At 41.7% G+C, this 16,931-nt stretch overlaps 1 protein-coding gene and 1 long non-coding RNA gene across 2 annotated transcripts in view; one reads left to right on the forward strand and one right to left on the reverse strand.

Annotated features, from left to right (window-relative positions):
* The first annotated feature begins 5,683 nt into the window (after nucleotides 1-5,683).
* The window catches only part of GPR158 (G protein-coupled receptor 158), a 433,367-nt gene continuing 422,119 nt past the window's right edge, over nucleotides 5,684-16,931 (forward strand). The window contains exon 1 of the mRNA XM_055274921.2: nucleotides 5,684-7,173. Within this exon, the coding sequence (XP_055130896.1) occupies nucleotides 6,272-7,173 (902 nt within the window). The 5' untranslated portion in view covers nucleotides 5,684-6,271. The remainder of the gene's footprint in view (nucleotides 7,174-16,931) is intronic.
* On the reverse strand, nucleotides 10,750-15,260 carry LOC134736350 (uncharacterized). Its single transcript, XR_010120312.1, has 3 exons — nucleotides 14,632-15,260; nucleotides 12,019-12,162; nucleotides 10,750-11,702 (listed from the first exon to the last, which is right to left on the reverse strand). It is a non-coding gene; the product is annotated as an uncharacterized lncRNA (long non-coding RNA).

The raw sequence follows: 16,931 nt of genomic DNA on the forward strand, positions 1-16,931 counted from the left end.
AATGGAGTTGGGCTGTCCATAATTCGCTATAATTTTTAGTAAATGGTATATTGGCCCTTAACTGCACTGCATGTCAGGTCAATGACATGGAAAGTCATTTAGGTAAATGTTTTGCCTTAGCACATTCAGGATTTTCCTACATAAATACCATCTCCTAGTGTTTTCTTCCCTTGTGGTTGGAAAGTTCTTGAGATGTCTTTGGGTTTACCAGTCAATTTTGTGTGATGGGGAGAAGATGGAGGAAACTAGCAATTTGGGTCAAAGCCCCAGTGATTATGGAAATGATACTGTTTTTAGTTGTACTTAAAAAAAACAACAAAAACAAAACATTTCATTGAGAATTCAGGGACAGCCCGTCAAGTCTTCATAGTGAAAAGCATAGGAGATAACTGCAGAAAGAGTTGGAGTGTTGTTAGAAGTGATGCCGACAGGGAGTAAGAGTTTAAGGGTAAACTGGAGGCAGATGAGAATAAATTGCTAAGTGAAAAACATAAATATCTTGGGTAAGCTTTCTAAGTTGGAAATAGACAAACTAGAGAGATTTTTTTTCTTAGCAGATTTTAGGCATCTTTTCATTCATTCATGTTGACTTTCTCCTTTTTCCATGTAAAATATGTGGAAATGTGTAAGCATATAGAGGCAACAGATTATAATGGTAAAAAGCATGGTACAGGGCAGTGGTTCTCAAAGTGTGATCCCTGGGCCAGCAGTGATGCTAACATCACTGGAAATGTGTTAAGAATGCGGATTCTCAGGCCCTATTCCAGACTACTGAATCAGCAATTTTGGGAGTAGGGGGCACTAATCTGTGTGCTGGCTAAACATCTCCAGGTGAATCCAATATATAAACATTCACGAGTCACTGGTCTAATTATTGTGAGCATGACATCTGGAGCCAGATGGGTGAATTAGGTCAATTTATTTTTTGGGCTGTTTGATTCCTATCTGTAAAATGGAAACAGTACCAAACTTACAGTGTTATAATAAAGATTAAATAAGCTAAAGTATGTAAAATCCTTAGCATAATGCCTGGCCACTGTAAGTGCTGTATAAATGTAATAATAATAATACTTTTTACTGGTTTTATTTTTTCACAGGCTACGTTTCATAATTGATAGTAAGCCTTTGTGTTTACCAAAACAAAACAAAACAAAAAACAAAAACGACGAAACGACTTTTCTCCTAATATCTTAGAGTTATTTTCCTTGGCTCAAGGCAGTATTTCTCACCATGTGTTCCATGGATCATTTGTATCAGAATCACCTGAGAATGCAGATGCTAAAGTCTCACCCAGATCAAAAATTCGAATTCTTTGGTGATACTTCTGCATCCAGAAATTTCAAAACCATTACTCTTGGATAACAAAGACTATAATCTTCATTTTGCAAATGAGCACATGAGACACAGGGGATAACATACTTAGAGAAAGCCAGTCTCAGTCGACTCAGGAGTAAGAACTGGATTTCTGATTTTGTGTTATATTAAAAAACTATATTGTCTGTAGTTTTATTTACATTATCAGAAATTTGACCAGAGTTGTGCTACTTTGTTTACTGAGATCCATTATTATTTAATCTAAAAATAACCTTTACCTTATAAATCTGGGAGGACAAGAACAATGAGTTCCTGGTAAATATGCATAGACTATGATTCACACTTAGCTGTAATTATTCCAGTTGTGGATTGTGTATCTGAACAGAACTCCTATTTTCTAGATGCAGAGAAAGGGCTCAGGAGGTTGAAAAAATTGTCAAGAGTCACACGATTAGAAAATGGTAGAACCAGTTAGAGCTGAGTCTCTCAATGGCCAATCCAGTGCCCTTTCACCACGTCCTGTAGTCTTAATCCTTGCTTATTTAAATGATTTAAAGCTGCATTTAAATATTTTTTAGAACTCAACCTATACTGCTCACATAAAATATGATTTCAGTAGTTTGTGACCTTTATTTTATTTAAAGATATGTTAATGTCACATCTTCCTCTTTATAATAGTGATAAATCAATCATATAAAGACAACTAATAACCCATATGTCCATTACATACTGGTTTTTCATCAGTGCAAATTTGGTTGTTCTAAAGCAATTAGATTGACTTTTCAGGCTGTGTTGAAAAACTCCTTGGGCTTTTCCACCCAGGGTCATAGGTCATGTACCCATAGTTCTATTAAAATACAATAAAGCTCCTACACAGTATAAATGTTCATTTAGACAACTTAGCTCTTAATTTTGATGAATGCATAGGGATATTTATTTCTATCTACAAAGCATGCTTCTATAATTAGGGGAGGGAGATAATCATCCCTGCCCCACTTCCTGTCTTATCTTATAAAATGATTTTCCTTTGTGTCAATTGTTGGTTCTATTCTTATTACATATGACCGTTAGCATATTGCATTTATTTTTTTCCACTTGCCTTTCCTGCTAAGGATACAATATTTGTATTCTTAGCGCATCCATTCACTACTCCCTCTACTTAAGGTAAGTTTCTTCCCATCTTACACTTATCTGGTTCACTACTATGTACTACCTAGGCAGTTACTCCTCATTCTTAGGGTTTCAGCTCAATTGTCACCTCCTCATAGTCTTTCTTTCCTTTATCTCTTTATATATGTTCTCTGCTCCCGTACCTTGCATCCTTTATCACTTCGCAGTGTTTATTTCTTCATGGTACTTATCACAACACGCTATTGTCTTATTTATTTGTTTGCATTTTTATCTCTAGCTCTCTCTCTCTACTCACTTGGCTGTAAGAGCCACGTAGACAGAAGATGTGCCTATTTTGTCCCAGTACCAAGCACAATACTTGATACATAGTAGAGGCTCAATGAACATTGGTTGAATGAATGAATATGTCTTATGCAAGATGGTGTAGAATTTTGTAGTCTGCTTTGAGGAGTGCGTGTGTGTGGGAGTGTGTGTGTCAAAACTTGATCCCTTAAAAGAACCTCTTTTGGATTATTTTCTTTATTGATAGACACTAACATAGACATAGGATTATCTACCCACTCAGTTACCTTGATTCCAGACCTATTAAATGGACCAGAACTCCTAGAGCATTTGGAACTTTGTGCCTTATCTTGCATGGACCTAGATTTCCTGGCACTCTGGACTGCAATGGACTGTCTTCTAGAGCTTGCACTCTAGGGTAGCCTCTGGCCACGGGTGGCTAGTGAGCACTTTAAATATGGCTAGTGTGAAGTGCCTTGTGCTGTGAGTGTAAAATACACATCAGATTTTGAAGACTTAGTTTAAAAAGTGTAAAATATATCATTAATACTTTTACATTGTTTACTTATTGAAATGATAAAAATTTGGATATATTGGGTTACATAAAATTTATTATTAAAATTGATTTCACTCTTTTTCTTTTTACTATCTTAATGTGCTATTTGAACATTTGAAATTATTTATAAGGATCCTAGTTCTGGTTCACATTGTATTTCTATTGGGCAGTGCTGTTCTAGATCCAACTAGCTCATCCCAGCTGTTTGGCAATGTAGGTTGAAGGGGATTCATTGAAGGGAATACTAGAATTGCAAGAGTCTCTCCTAGTCTGCATCTTTCTCATTAGATTACCAATCCTTGGGAAAGGATTGGTACCCTGGGAGACTAGCTCAGGTGCCTCCCCAGTACAACCTCAATGTGAAATCCCGAGGCCCACACACAGTTTGTGTCCCAAGACACAGAAATTTTAAATGTCTTGCCAGTGGTCATATATCTTCCTTTAAAATAAAGCTAGAACCAGAATCCAGGTCTTTTGATTGTGCTTAGTTCATTTGATTACTTACAGAAGGATCTACTAATACAATTATGTCTTCTTTTTTAAGTTAGATACTAGAGGATTTTAAAGAATTGTTAATAAGTTATGTAGGTTCTCTAAAAGGATCAATGAATGAGGAAATTATGCTTCGGCCTTTAGATGGTTAAGTAAATGGAATACCATAGTGTATTCTTTGATACATTAAATAAGCAGAAACTCTTTCTGTTATTATTGCCACCCATACTGTGGCAGAGCACTAAACTGGGATGACCTTTACTTAGCATAGGAGCATACATTGCAAAGCAAAATTTAAACAAAAAGTCGGATATGAACATGAAATCTACTTGTAAGTAAATACAAGTCTAATAACCACTCTTTGCATAACTATAAAAACTCATTTGGAGACCAACCACTGCGGTTTGAAAAACTGGTTGCTGTGTCTTCTTCCAAAAACTCTCATCACTGGTGTGTCAGGCAGACTTCTCTTCTTGGGTGAGGAGATTGATTTTTAAGTTAGCTTCATCATCATGATCTTCCCGTTCATTCACTAATTTAGCAACTATTTAGTCAAAGCCTACTATGTGCCAGGTAGTGTTCTGGGTGCTCAAGGTACCTCAGTGACCAATGCAGACAAAGATTTTTGCCCTTTTGGAGCTTACATTCCAGTCCTTAAGTATTTTCTCAATAGGAAGGATGACATGAAATAGTACAGTGAATCTAAGCAGTGCCTGCTTAGAATGCCATGAGGGACATTTTTGTTAGTTGGGAATTAAAGTAAGTTGGAGATTTTCTATTTGTGTCTTTCTTGGGGAATTTGAAAATAGAGGTGCATATGGAAAGTGGAGCTAGCTGCGCAAAACACTACTTTTCTGGTACCAGTCTACTTTTGGAGTGTCAGAAGACAAATTCTCTAATGAGCGTCAAAACATCAATTAGATTGTGTTAAGAAATTTACCAATAATTTGGGGGACTTGGCATACTTGCTCAGTTCTTCTTTCTTCTGCTGGGATATCCCAACCTTTCGCTAAATAGAAGTCTTAGTTCTTATCTCTTAATTCCAGGAACTCCCAGTCAGGACGATTTCCCTTCTCACTCAACACAGGCTCCTTCTCATTCTCCCACAACTCATGAGTCCTTCCCCTTGCTCTCTCCCTTACACATCTTTACTTGCATACATTTTACAGGTTCCCCTCCATTCTGGCCCCCAAGCAGAGATTCCTTAAATATGACTTTTTTTTTCTCTCCTTAAAGCACAGCTGGCAGATTTCTCCATTACTCCCTCAGCTAAGATGAGCCTAGACAAGTATGTTTTAATCATTTCTTTAACTGACAACAAGGAAGATGATTTGATAATTTGCCTAAAATGAGCAGATGCTCAGGAGGACACGTCTCCATCCTATGTCCCTTCTGTCCAATTTCACCTAGAAATGAAAACTACTCCCTTCTCCCTCTTTTCCAGGCAAAAGGCTGATTTAACTAAGCATGCGAGACGCCAACACCCTCCTCCTCAGTACGTCCAAGTTTCCTTCGCTCTGAGCCACCGAATCTCTGCTTCTCCCCCCTCTCCCGCCCACCCTACGCCACCCACGCAGGTTTCCAAGTCATCCGGAACGCGAGTGGGTGCGAGGACTCGGCAGGCTGCCTCCCGCGCCCCCACCGCCCGCGGGCCGCCTCGGGTTCAGCACTGGACAGCTCCCCCCCCCCCCCCCCCCCGGCCCCACAAATGGCAGTCGGCTGATTGACAGAGGAGCCGACCAAACAGGGGATAAGACGACTTGCAGCCGCCCTACAAGGGTTTGGTTGCGGCCAAGCTGCCTCTTTAAACTGGCTTTCCTCCCCCGAGGAGGGAGCAGGGAGAGAGGCTGGAGTGTGGTTTGCGGCCAAACCTAAAGGCTGCAATTAACCAGCCGCCCGGCCTTCGCTACTCCGGAGAGACGAACGTCTTAAAGGACGTCTTCGCTCCTCGGGAGTCGCGGCTGCGCTTGCGGTGCGGGTCTGGGTGCGCGCCCCGCGCCTCCGGGCGAAGCGGTCGAGGAGGAGCCAGAGCCGGGAGGCGGGAACGACCTGCGGCGGGTGAGACTATGGAGCAGCGTCTTCGGCGGCCGCGGCGGCAGCAGCAGCAGCAGCAGCAGCTTCTGAACGCGCCTCAATGAGAGCGGCGGTGGCGGCAGCCGGGCCGAGAGACGGACTCGGGCTGACTCCAGCCGCTGGGAGCGCGAGGCCATGTAACCCGCTCGGCTCCAGGCTGCGAGGTGCGTAATCCCCAGCCGGCCCCTCGCGCAGCGGGCACGGCCAGCGCTGCCACAGGTGACTTGATTTCTGCGACGGTAGCTTAGCCACCCGGGGCCAATCTCGAAACATTCTTATTTTCTAGTCCTTTGGACTGGGTGCCATCTGGAGAAGGGGGAAGACTCCTCGAAAAAGTCTGACTGTTGAGAAACTGACGATCCAAATTTAAAAAGTGATTCCCCCCACCGCCCCCCGTTCCCTCCTCTTCTCTCTGCGAGGCAGATGGGAGCCATGGCTTATCCCTTACTCCTCTGCCTCCTGCTCGCTCAGCTGGGATTGGGAGCTGTTGGCGCCAGCCGCGACCCCCAAGGACCGCCGGATTCCCCTCGAGAGAGGACCCCGAGGGGGAAGCCGCACGCCCAGCAGCCGGCTCGAGCCTCTGCCTCGGACTCCTCGGCTCCCTGGAGCCGCTCCACCGATGGCACCATCTTGGCGCAGAAACTCGCCGAGGAGGTGCCCATGGACGTGGCCTCTTACCTCTACACCGGGGACTCCCACCAGCTGAAGCGAGCCAACTGCTCCGGCCGCTACGAGTTGGCGGGCCTGCCGGGGAAGTGGCCAGCCCTGGCCAGCGCGCATCCCTCCTTGCACGGGGCGCTGGACATACTGACACACGCCACCAACTTCCTCAACGTGATGCTGCAGAGCAATAAGTCGCGGGAGCAGAACTTGCAGGACGACCTGGACTGGTACCAGGCGCTGGTGCGGAGCCTTCTGGTGGGCGAGCCCAGCATCTCCCGGGCAGCCATCACCTTCAGCACCGAGTCGCTGTCCGCGCCGGCCCCACAGGTCTTCCTCCAGGCCACGCGCGAGGAGAGCCGCATCCTGCTCCAAGACCTGTCCTCCTCCGCACCCCACCTGGCCAACGCCACCCTGGAGACGGAGTGGTTCCACGGCCTCCGGCGCAGGTGGAGGTCCCACTTACACCGCCGCGGCCCCAATCAGGGGCCCCGGGGCCTGGGCCACAGCTGGCGGCGCAAGGACGGGCTCGGCGGGGACAAGAGCCACGTCAAGTGGTCTCCGCCTTATCTGGAGTGCGAGAACGGGAGTTACAAGCCCGGGTGGCTGGTTACTCTTTCCTCTGCCTTGTACGGGTGGCAGCCTAACCTGGTCCCGGAATTCAGGTAGGGAGGGCCGGGGGGCAGGGGGGAAGGCAAAAGCGAAGCTTTCCTTCCGGTCTTGCGGGTGGGTGCACGTGTGGGGAAGGAGCCCTTGGCTGTGACACGAACGCTTCTCACCCTCAGAGCAGAGACCCGGGCTGAGGGACGCCCCACGCGGGCGCGGGGGCTTGGGGGCGAGAAGCGCCCCACGCCCGTCAGCTTCCGGCGCTCGGGGAAAGCCATTCATTCTCTCGGACCAGTTTCCCCGCACGGGGCGAGGGACAGGCAGCCCTTGGCAGGACGGAGACACCCCCGCTGCTCTGTGCTTCCCTCCAATTGTCGGGAGAGCAGGGAGGGGCGTTCCCCACTGGGGGCGATGCGACAACTTGGCGAGCGCCGGGTGTGTCCGCGGAGTGGCAAGCCTCACATGAGAGGCGAAAAGGGAGCAGGAGGAACAGAGATTTCCTTGTTTCTGCCACTTTGGGGTAGCCTCTGCCTGCTTCCTACGTGTGCAGTTGGGGGCACCGGTCTGTTGTTAGTCAGAGCTTATAATTAAAACTGTGCCATCTCCTCGCAGTTCCGGCCCCTCAGCGGTGAGTCAGTCCCAGCAGCTAGCTGTCTCTGGGATCCAGACTTTGCAGTTTGGTCAGGGTGCTCCTTCTACCGGTCTCCCCTCTCCCCGCAATTGATCTTTCCTTCCTTGGTGGGCTTTTCCTCCTCTTCCCTGTCTTAGGCATACCTAAGGGTTCTCCAGCCCTTCACACACTCACATGATTTGTAAATGGACCTAGTTATATTCGGGAGCGAGGCATCAGCTGTGGCTGAATTCACTCAAGGAGACTGGAGGAAACTTAAGGGAGTCTGTATTTCCTGTCTCAAACTATAGCATTTGAGGGAAGCAGAGAATTTGCAAATTAACAGGTTTTAACTTCTGCCTGGGGAAGTGCCTGACCTTTGAGATGGGGAATTTCTAGAAGCAACCTTTAAGAGTAGATGTGAGGAAAGAACTGAAAGAGTAGATACACCAAAGAGGGCTTAGGAGAGGGCCCAAGATGGCCTGAGATCTTCCCTTAGTCCCATGAGGGAAGGCTCTGGAAAGAGGGTCTTGGGGGCTGAGGTTGCTTCTGTACTTTTTGGGAACCTGGGCAAGAGTGAGAAACCTTTGCGTGTGGATTATTTATTTATTTTTTAAATACCCTGGCACAGCAAGGACAGGATGCTGACCTGCTGAAAGATGCCAGATCAAGTACTGGGTGGGCAAGTGGGGAAGGTCAGAAGGCTTGTTTGTCTTGGTACTGCCATTTACTGCTGAATGACCTCAAGCAAGTTGCTTAACCTCTCTGGGCCTCAGCTACTTATCTGTCCAGTGAGGGAGTTGAACTAGACAGTCTCTAGGGAGCCATCCAGTTATCAAGTTCTGTAGCTTTTAATGTTGGCAACACTTGCGAAGGCATAACGGATAATAACCCCCTTTGTCTGATTCTGTATGATCATATTAAGTGCATGTGTGTGTGTCTTTGTATGTGTTTCTCTTTTAAAGGTCTTGTCTCAAACCAGACTAACTCTTTTCTACTTTCAAGATAATCTCATTTCCTCCTAATTCCTGCAGGATCCTATTAGTAAGAGCTGAGCCCAGCTTTGAATCTTTGCCATGCTGTTTGTTCAGAAGAGGAAAGACCAGCAGATGCTATTCACTGCCAGCAAACTGTTTGTAGCCTTTAAATGAGTCTTTTTAGGGAGCCCCAAGTCCCAGGATTTATCTGTCTTTTTCATCTAACATTCACTTTATGTCAGGCTCTGTGCTAACTGCTTTGCATGCGTTGTCTTGATTAGCCCTTACAACAACCTTATGAATTAGGTTTTATTATTTTCCCTATTTTACAGAAAAGGAATCTAAAGCCCAGAGAGGTTCAGCTTCTTGCCTAAGATTGCACAGCAGTAAAATAGCAGAGCCAGGATTTAAGCCCACTTCATACTTCATATCATATGTACCACCATTCCAAACTCTGTTCTATGAAGGTGTCCTAGGGGTTGCTATAAACAATGTAGTTACTGTGTAAAATATATGTATTTTCAAGGGCCACTGTGGAACTGAGGATGAAAACCATTCGTTTTCAGAATTATCTCTCTTAATCATATGGATCAGAAAGCATAGGTTGCCTAAATGAACTCAGTGCCTTCTGGCAGCCAAGTTGAAAGGCTGAGGACACAAAGAGTCTCAGGTTGAGAGGGCTCAGACACTCCCTGTTTTTTCACTCTGTTTAGAAAATAGTTTGTTTCTTTAAGTGCCCTTATAGACAAAGATGGTATTCTTCAGCCAAGGCACACAGCCAGCCATTTAGTGTCTGGCTCTCTATAGAAGCTGGCTTGTTTCAGTAGAATCACAAGGTAAGTGCTCCCCTGTGAGTGCTTCAGCCCCATATCCTGTGCCCTTCAAATGCTGTATTGAGGGTCCACACAGTAGAAACCAGAAGAAAGTCTTACAGGCATCAGATAGTTCCACTTGTTGTCTCATAGATGAAGAAACAGAACTATAAAGTGACGTGTCCAAAAATCATGTATCAAGTTTGTAGTAACAACAGAAATGGGATCCAGGCCTTCTGCCTCTGGTTTATCCTATACTTGATAAATATATACCTAATGCAGGTATCTGTGGCTCTCTGGACCTCTGTATACAACCTGTGTTGGGGACATACTTTATTCTCTATCATTACTTATGACAACCAAAAAAATTAGCCCATAGAAAATAGCTGTCACTTAAAAAAGAGATTACATAGTTAATTTCATATATTGAGATAATATTAAATGGGCCCTTTCTGTATACCTTCATACTCATAAAAGGAAAAGGTTTTTTGTTGATGATATTTTATCATCTAAGATATGCATTCTAAAATTCTACAAAATAGGTGAACAGTATTTGGCAGGTATGGTAGTAAGGTGAACCTCAAATGAATTTTTGGTAAACCAGATTAGGAGCCTTGATCATGATTTGAAATAGTCTTTTAAACATGTGAAGTGTTATTTGCAAAAAGTTTTATGTATAACAGAAAATCCATTGATAATGGTTTACTTATGAAAGAGAAAAGGAGAAAAAACTTTTAGTTAAGATTAGTTAATATTTTCCCAGGTCTTACTTACAAGATTCAGACATTTAAATTAATGTAAATTAAATTACATTTTATTTTTAGATAATATAAATCCAAAGCATGAACTTTAAAGTAATATGTAGAACTTCTTATAAGAAGTTGAACATAAAAATATCTTCTTATATTGCTGTTTATCACTGTAAAACAATCTCTCAGAATAAATTCTATTCCCTTGTGTTTCAGAATGACACAAGTATCTTAAAATTTAAGACCCAGCATAATACACATATGGGAAGAGAAGTTTATGGCTCATTTTTTGTCTTTGAAAAAATGGCACTCATTTCTCTTAACTAAGAATTTCTTGAGTCTTTTGTTACATATCTATAGTATAAACACTTGGTTCTCATTTTTCATCCTAGCAAAAAAGAGAGAGTAATAATTTAAGATATACCCTGAAAATATTTTTACTTTTAACATTAGGTTTGTAATATCCTTGAAGCATTTTTTTTCCTTAAAGCTAGGGTTCTTTTGCTTGCATAATGATTTTTCTTCATGGAACTTAAAATACTATGGAGTTGGATCCCATTCTGTTGAATGCATAGATAGCTCTCTGGTGGTGGTTGGAATCTTTCAGTGCCTAGGATGGTTAGCAGGTACTTAAGGGTTTGTTGAATTTTAAAGAAGGTGAGTTTCTTTAAAATTCCTTTGAAGAATTAATTCTCAATTAGCCTGAGAGGGAATTTGGAATTCCTTTGGTTTCTCCTCATTTTATAGTTGAGGAAGCTGGTACCCAAATAGCTAAAGGAATTTGCTAGAAGTGGAATAGCTCTTTTGTGGTGGGTGGGAATTAAGGGAAACCAATACTTATTGAGCATCTACTATACATTAGATACTTATAATTTCAGTGCATTTAATTCTTAGAACTCTCAGGTAGCAACCAGTTCAGAAAAGTTGAGCAACTTGCCCATGCTAATGTAGCTAGTAAATGAAGGAGCTAAAATAAAATTTAGATCTGTCTAGCTATGAAGCCTGTGTAGTCTTTCCACCATCCTGTGCTGATTTCTATCTCTTGATTCCCCAATTTTGTCATTAAAAATGTGTAAGATGATATTGGCTTGAATTAAGTAATATACTTTGATATACCAGTGATATACACTTACTCTTTTTGGGCCAACAATGCAACCAAGTATGTTGTACAGTGAGAAGAGTATTCAATTTGAGGCGGAACTTTGCCTCAAGTCTCAGTTTTGTCTCTGACTGGCTGTAATACCTGTCTGGAAATCAGTTTCTGCATAATACAAATGTGGAAATAGACTTGATGATTTCCGTATACCTCTTAATTGGCCTATCCACATGGTCAACAAATACGTTTTGGAAACAGGGCTGATACACATAAATCCAGTACCTTGTGGAAATGATATGGGAGAGTCACATGCAGAGGAAGAGGAAACCAAGTGAATGTTAGACCTGGTATTTGGTTAAGAAAAAAAAAAAGAAAGAAAAGTCAATAGGGAGATAAAGGAAAGATCACAATAGTGTGGAAATCTCTTTTTAGAAACTAACGAACATTAGTGTTACTGATTCACTGACTGCCTGAGTGCTCACTTCACTTTCTTTCCCTCACACAAGACACCCACACACCTCCTTCAGTGATTCTATTACAGATTTCTGCTTTCAACAAAAGAGGGCAATTCACACAGTGTAAGAAAAATGACCATCTTACTCTAGGCCAAACATATCCCATGTCTTTCTTATAGGAGCTGAAAATGATGAGTAGGCTTACCTACAGGAATAGCCGAGAGGTGTTTGCCTGGGTTATAGATTAAAAGGTTTTCAGATGAACTTCTGCTGTGGAGGCTTAAGTCTCAGTTACATCATCTTTAAGCTATGAAGAGTAATGTGTATCTCCTTTGAAATTCTGTAAAAACTAAATGAAGAACTGTCATCACATAGGAAGTTTAGTAAATATTTTTGTATTGTAGCTTCTGTCTTCCCAAATACTATCCTCAGCTGGCCATAACTGTCTTCATTTACTAGTATTAAAGTCATTTGACTTATAGTAATTTGTAACTTATATGGAGGTTTAGTTTTGTTTCTAATCATTATGAAGGCTTGTGATGGCAATGGGTCATGGTAGAAATACTGGCCTTAGAAACAGAAGATGTTGGTACAAGCCTGGACTATATCTTTGACTTAGGGTGTTACCAGAGGCAGGAGTTGCCTCTTTAATTTTCAGTTTCTTCAACTGTAAATTGAGGAGGTTGGACAAGATGACTCCTTATAACCCTGAAGGTCCATGATTATGCACATCATTCAATATGTCACTCTATTTTATTTATTTCTTTTTTTGAGACAGGATCTCACTCTGTTGCCCAGGCTGGAGTGCAGTGGCACGATCTCAGGTCACTCCATCCTCAACCTCCCAGGCTCAAGTGATCCTCCCAGCTCAGCTTCCCGGGTAGCCAGGACTACAGGCCCGAGCCACCATGCTTGGCTATCTTTTTCAGTTTTAGTAGAGATGGGGTTTTGCCATGTTGCCCAGGCTGGTCTTGAACTCCTGGGCTCAGGTGATCCACCTGCCTCGGCTTCCCAAAGTGTTGAGATTACAGGTATGAGCCATCATACCTAGCCCAATGCGTTGCTTTAACTTGTAAAGTTTTATGTGATTCACTGCTGAAATCAGTTAATGAATGCTATATAAATGCAGAACATGTTCGTATGTTCCATGCCTTACTTTATAATGATCATTTACTCACAGAATATTTACAGAAAGTCCTATCAATGTACAATGAGTTAAGTACATAAACTAATAATGGAAATGAGAACTCCATTTCAAAATAAGAATAAGCATAATCTGAGTTTACAGGACTTAAGACCTCCTGATTTACTTGGAGTCAACATGAAGTTTCTTCGTAGATTTCTAGACCAAGGGCCTCAGTATACCTCTATAATTTCTCTCAAGAGAATACATGTTTCGACATTTGGAAGCTCCCTACTTACTTTTTAAAAACAACCTGTTTTCAATTTGCCTCTGTAGTTGGCTTTAAAATTTCAAAAACGGGTTATATGTTGTGGTGTAGCAATGGTACAGGATTGTCCTCCCATTTTCTAGAATATGCATTTGGAAGTAGAAAGGGGATTTCCCAAACTGCAAAATAAATTACAAGAGTTATGCTTACTGTCTGGAGAGATAACTGAGGCTCTCACTACACTGATTTTCCAGCCTCAACTTCTGGATAAGCCAAATGTTACTTTCAACTCCAGAAAGGCAGCAGTTTGTTGCACATGGTTCAGATTTTAAGGCTACCCTTTTTCAGTCTTAAGAGTGCTGTTGGATTCAATATACACTGCATTTTATGATTACATTGTAATATACTGTGATGCCAAGGCGTATGTTGTTGATGCTATTTTGCACTTGGTTGGTGCAGAAGCATTAGGCCCTGGCTGTTTTCTCTGTTCAGTTCTCATTTGGTGTTCAAAGAGTTATTTATGCAGAATTACTAAGATAGCACATTGGGATTTTGATAACTTTGGCAGCTTGATGGCTGTTATGTGCAAATAGGCAGTTCACTAGTACTGGGGCTATGCTCGGGAGAGTCTGCAGCCAGCAGCGTTGTGAAGCTTTTCCCAGCACAGCAATGTCATATGCATCAGTGGGGCTTGTTTTACTTGCTTTATCTGCTTTTCAGCTTTTGGTAATAAACTAAAATTTGTTTAGTAACAAACTAAAATTACACATAGCGTAATTTCCACTTTGGCTGGGCAATTATTCTCCTGAGTCTTTCTTCCTACAGGAAGAAAAACTTGACCTATACAAATATTTGGGTAGATGACTGTTCCATGAAATACTTCTTCCGTTTAGGAGAGGATTAATCCTCTTGGCTAAGTCTTTCACAGCTTCACCCCTCCACACCCTCCTCTTTCCTACAGTGCCAAATCTAGTATAGAAACCATGAGTGAATTTCTTTTTTATACCCAAGGATATTATTGAGTGCCTCAAAGCAATCATAGGATACATCTAGTTTTATTACTTTCATTATAGGTAGAGCTCAGAGGAAACACAAATTAGCTTAAATATAATCTGATCCCAAGGTAGTAAAGTTTATTTTTCCAAACAAAAATCCTGTTACCTCTCTTTTTGTACAAGGTGGCAGCTTCTGTCTCTATTCTCTTCCCTCACACAAAGTTGCTAATACTTCTATTTAATTGAGATCCAATTAATTTTTATTCATTTTAATATCTGTTATAATCTTCCTCATTTAATAAATATGACTAAAACAAGACAATGTAGGATTTTTAAAAACCTGTCCAATTGGCAAAGTACCCACTGTACCTATAGCTTAAAAGAAATCTTAGAGTTATGTAAGGTTTTGGTTTATTTATTTAGCTTTCTCACCATTTATGTGTTTTGTCCAATGTGTATGCCTTGTTACATTATCAGAGAAGAACTTGACACATGAGTTTCATCTGAGAAAGAAGGAATGGTATGATAGTAAAGAATAATATTGTATCAATTCTAATATGCACCATTTTTACATTTTGATGTCTTTCAAATTGAGATGTGTCTTACAATTGAGGGCATGTCATATTCAGTTGGCATTTCTTTTCTTTCGGTGGTACACAATATAACAAGGCATCTTACAATTAATGCCGTTTTATATTTGATGAAATGTGATATTAGGAAATGGGAAAATAAATTCCAGGGTCTCTTCAACTACAAAGTTCTATTATCATCTATAAAATATCAACTTGAAGCAAAATATTCATATATGGAAGCAAAATGTAGACCTTACTGCTGTATGTAAATTTTTTTATTTTTTATTTTCTTAGAAAGAGACAGGGTCCCACTCTGTTTCTCAGGCAGGAGTATAGTGTTGAGATTATAGCTCACTGCATTCCTAGGCTCAGGTGATCCTCCCACCTTAGCCTCCTAAGTAGCTGGGAGTACAGGCACATGCCACCATGCCTGGCTAATTTTTTAATTTTAATTTTTGTAGAGACACGGTCTTGCCTTGGCTTCCCAAAGTGCTGGGATTACAGGCCTGAGCCAGCACACTCAGCTCCTGCTGTATATAAATTAGATTGCTATTTGTCTTCGTAATAATTTTGTTTAAAATAGACAAGCTATACTAAAACATGTAACCACATTTTCTTTTTCATGTATGTGAAATACACAAAATACTGCGCTGGAAACTACAGCAACTTTTATTTTCTGAATAGGTAAAGTCAGAATTATCATAATTTTTCTCACATCATCTGGCAGTTTTTCCCTGATACTGTGGGAAAATGCCTAGGATAGTGAAAATAAAAGACCACTGACGGACTAATAATAGAAAAGAATAGATATGTCTCTCCTTTCTAAAGTGTGTAAAGGTTTCACAATGGAAGTTACTTCTTATGTAGCAATGTAACCAGTTTTGACCGATGAGATTAAAATGCAATTGTGAAGATAAGCATTTTTTTCTTTTTTTCCCGTCAATTGCTTGGAATAAAATGAAGAGTATGATTTTCCTCTTATCTGATGCCTCAGACCACTATGCTGAACAAGGTTTCTCAACCTTGGAACTACAGATATTTGGGACCAGATAGGCCTTTGCTGTGGGGGCTGTCTTATTCATTGTAAGATGTTCAGCAGCACCTCTGGCTTCTATCCATTAGATGCCAGTGGCAACACACCCTGCCAGTGTGAAAACCGAATGTGTCTACAGACATTGCCAAATATCCCCTGTGGGACAAAACTGCCTCTGGTTGAAAGCCACTAGTGTAGGGGAGCACATATGATACCTAAGGTATAAAATGCTACTCTGGGACTATCCCTATTTCAAGGGTTCTGTGTGTATGTGTACACGTATGTGTGTACATATATCTGTATGTGTGCATATATTTATGCTCATATATGCATTTGTCAGATTACATGTCTATTTATTTATTTAAAATATAAGATCGTTGTATATATAGAACCTGACACAAGTGAGAACTGAAACATTTTGATAGATCAATGAAATATGAATTAATTTACACTTGTATGTCATCAGGGCTCAAAAGAACATCTGACTAAATTTGTAGAATCTGTTGCTAAGCATGGTTTTACTACCTACATGGTTAGATGTTTAATATTTAAGGTTTCTAATAAAAAGATGAATTTTGAAAGGAAAACACTTGGCTGGACGTGGTGGCTCACGCCTGTAATCCCAGGACTTTGGGATGCAGAGGTGGATGGATCACGAGGTCAGGAGATCAACACCATCCTCGTTAACATGGTGAAACCCTGTCTCTACTAAAAATACAAAAAATTAGCCAGGCGCGGTGGCAGGCGCCTGTAGTCCCAGCTACTCCGGAGGCTGAGGCAGGACAATGGCATGAACCCAGGAGGTGGAGCTTGCAGTGAGCGGAGATCCCCACACTGCACTCCAGCCTGGGCGATAGAGAAAAAAAAATAAAAAATTCCGGGATATCCTTGTTAACTTTCTGTCTCATCAGCTCCACACCAAGCGGACCTAATAGACGTCTACAGAAATCTCTACCCCAAATAAACAGAATATACATTCTTCTCAGCACCACATCACACTTATTCCAAAATTGACCATGTAGTTGGAAGTAAAGCACTCCTCAGCAAATGTAAAAGAACAGATATTATAACAAACTGTCTCTCAGAACATAGTGCAATCAAACTAGAACTCAGGATTAAGAAACTCA

The sequence above is a fragment of the Symphalangus syndactylus genome, chromosome 4, assembly GCF_028878055.3.
Source record: "Symphalangus syndactylus isolate Jambi chromosome 4, NHGRI_mSymSyn1-v2.1_pri, whole genome shotgun sequence".
NCBI lineage: Eukaryota > Metazoa > Chordata > Mammalia > Primates > Hylobatidae > Symphalangus > Symphalangus syndactylus.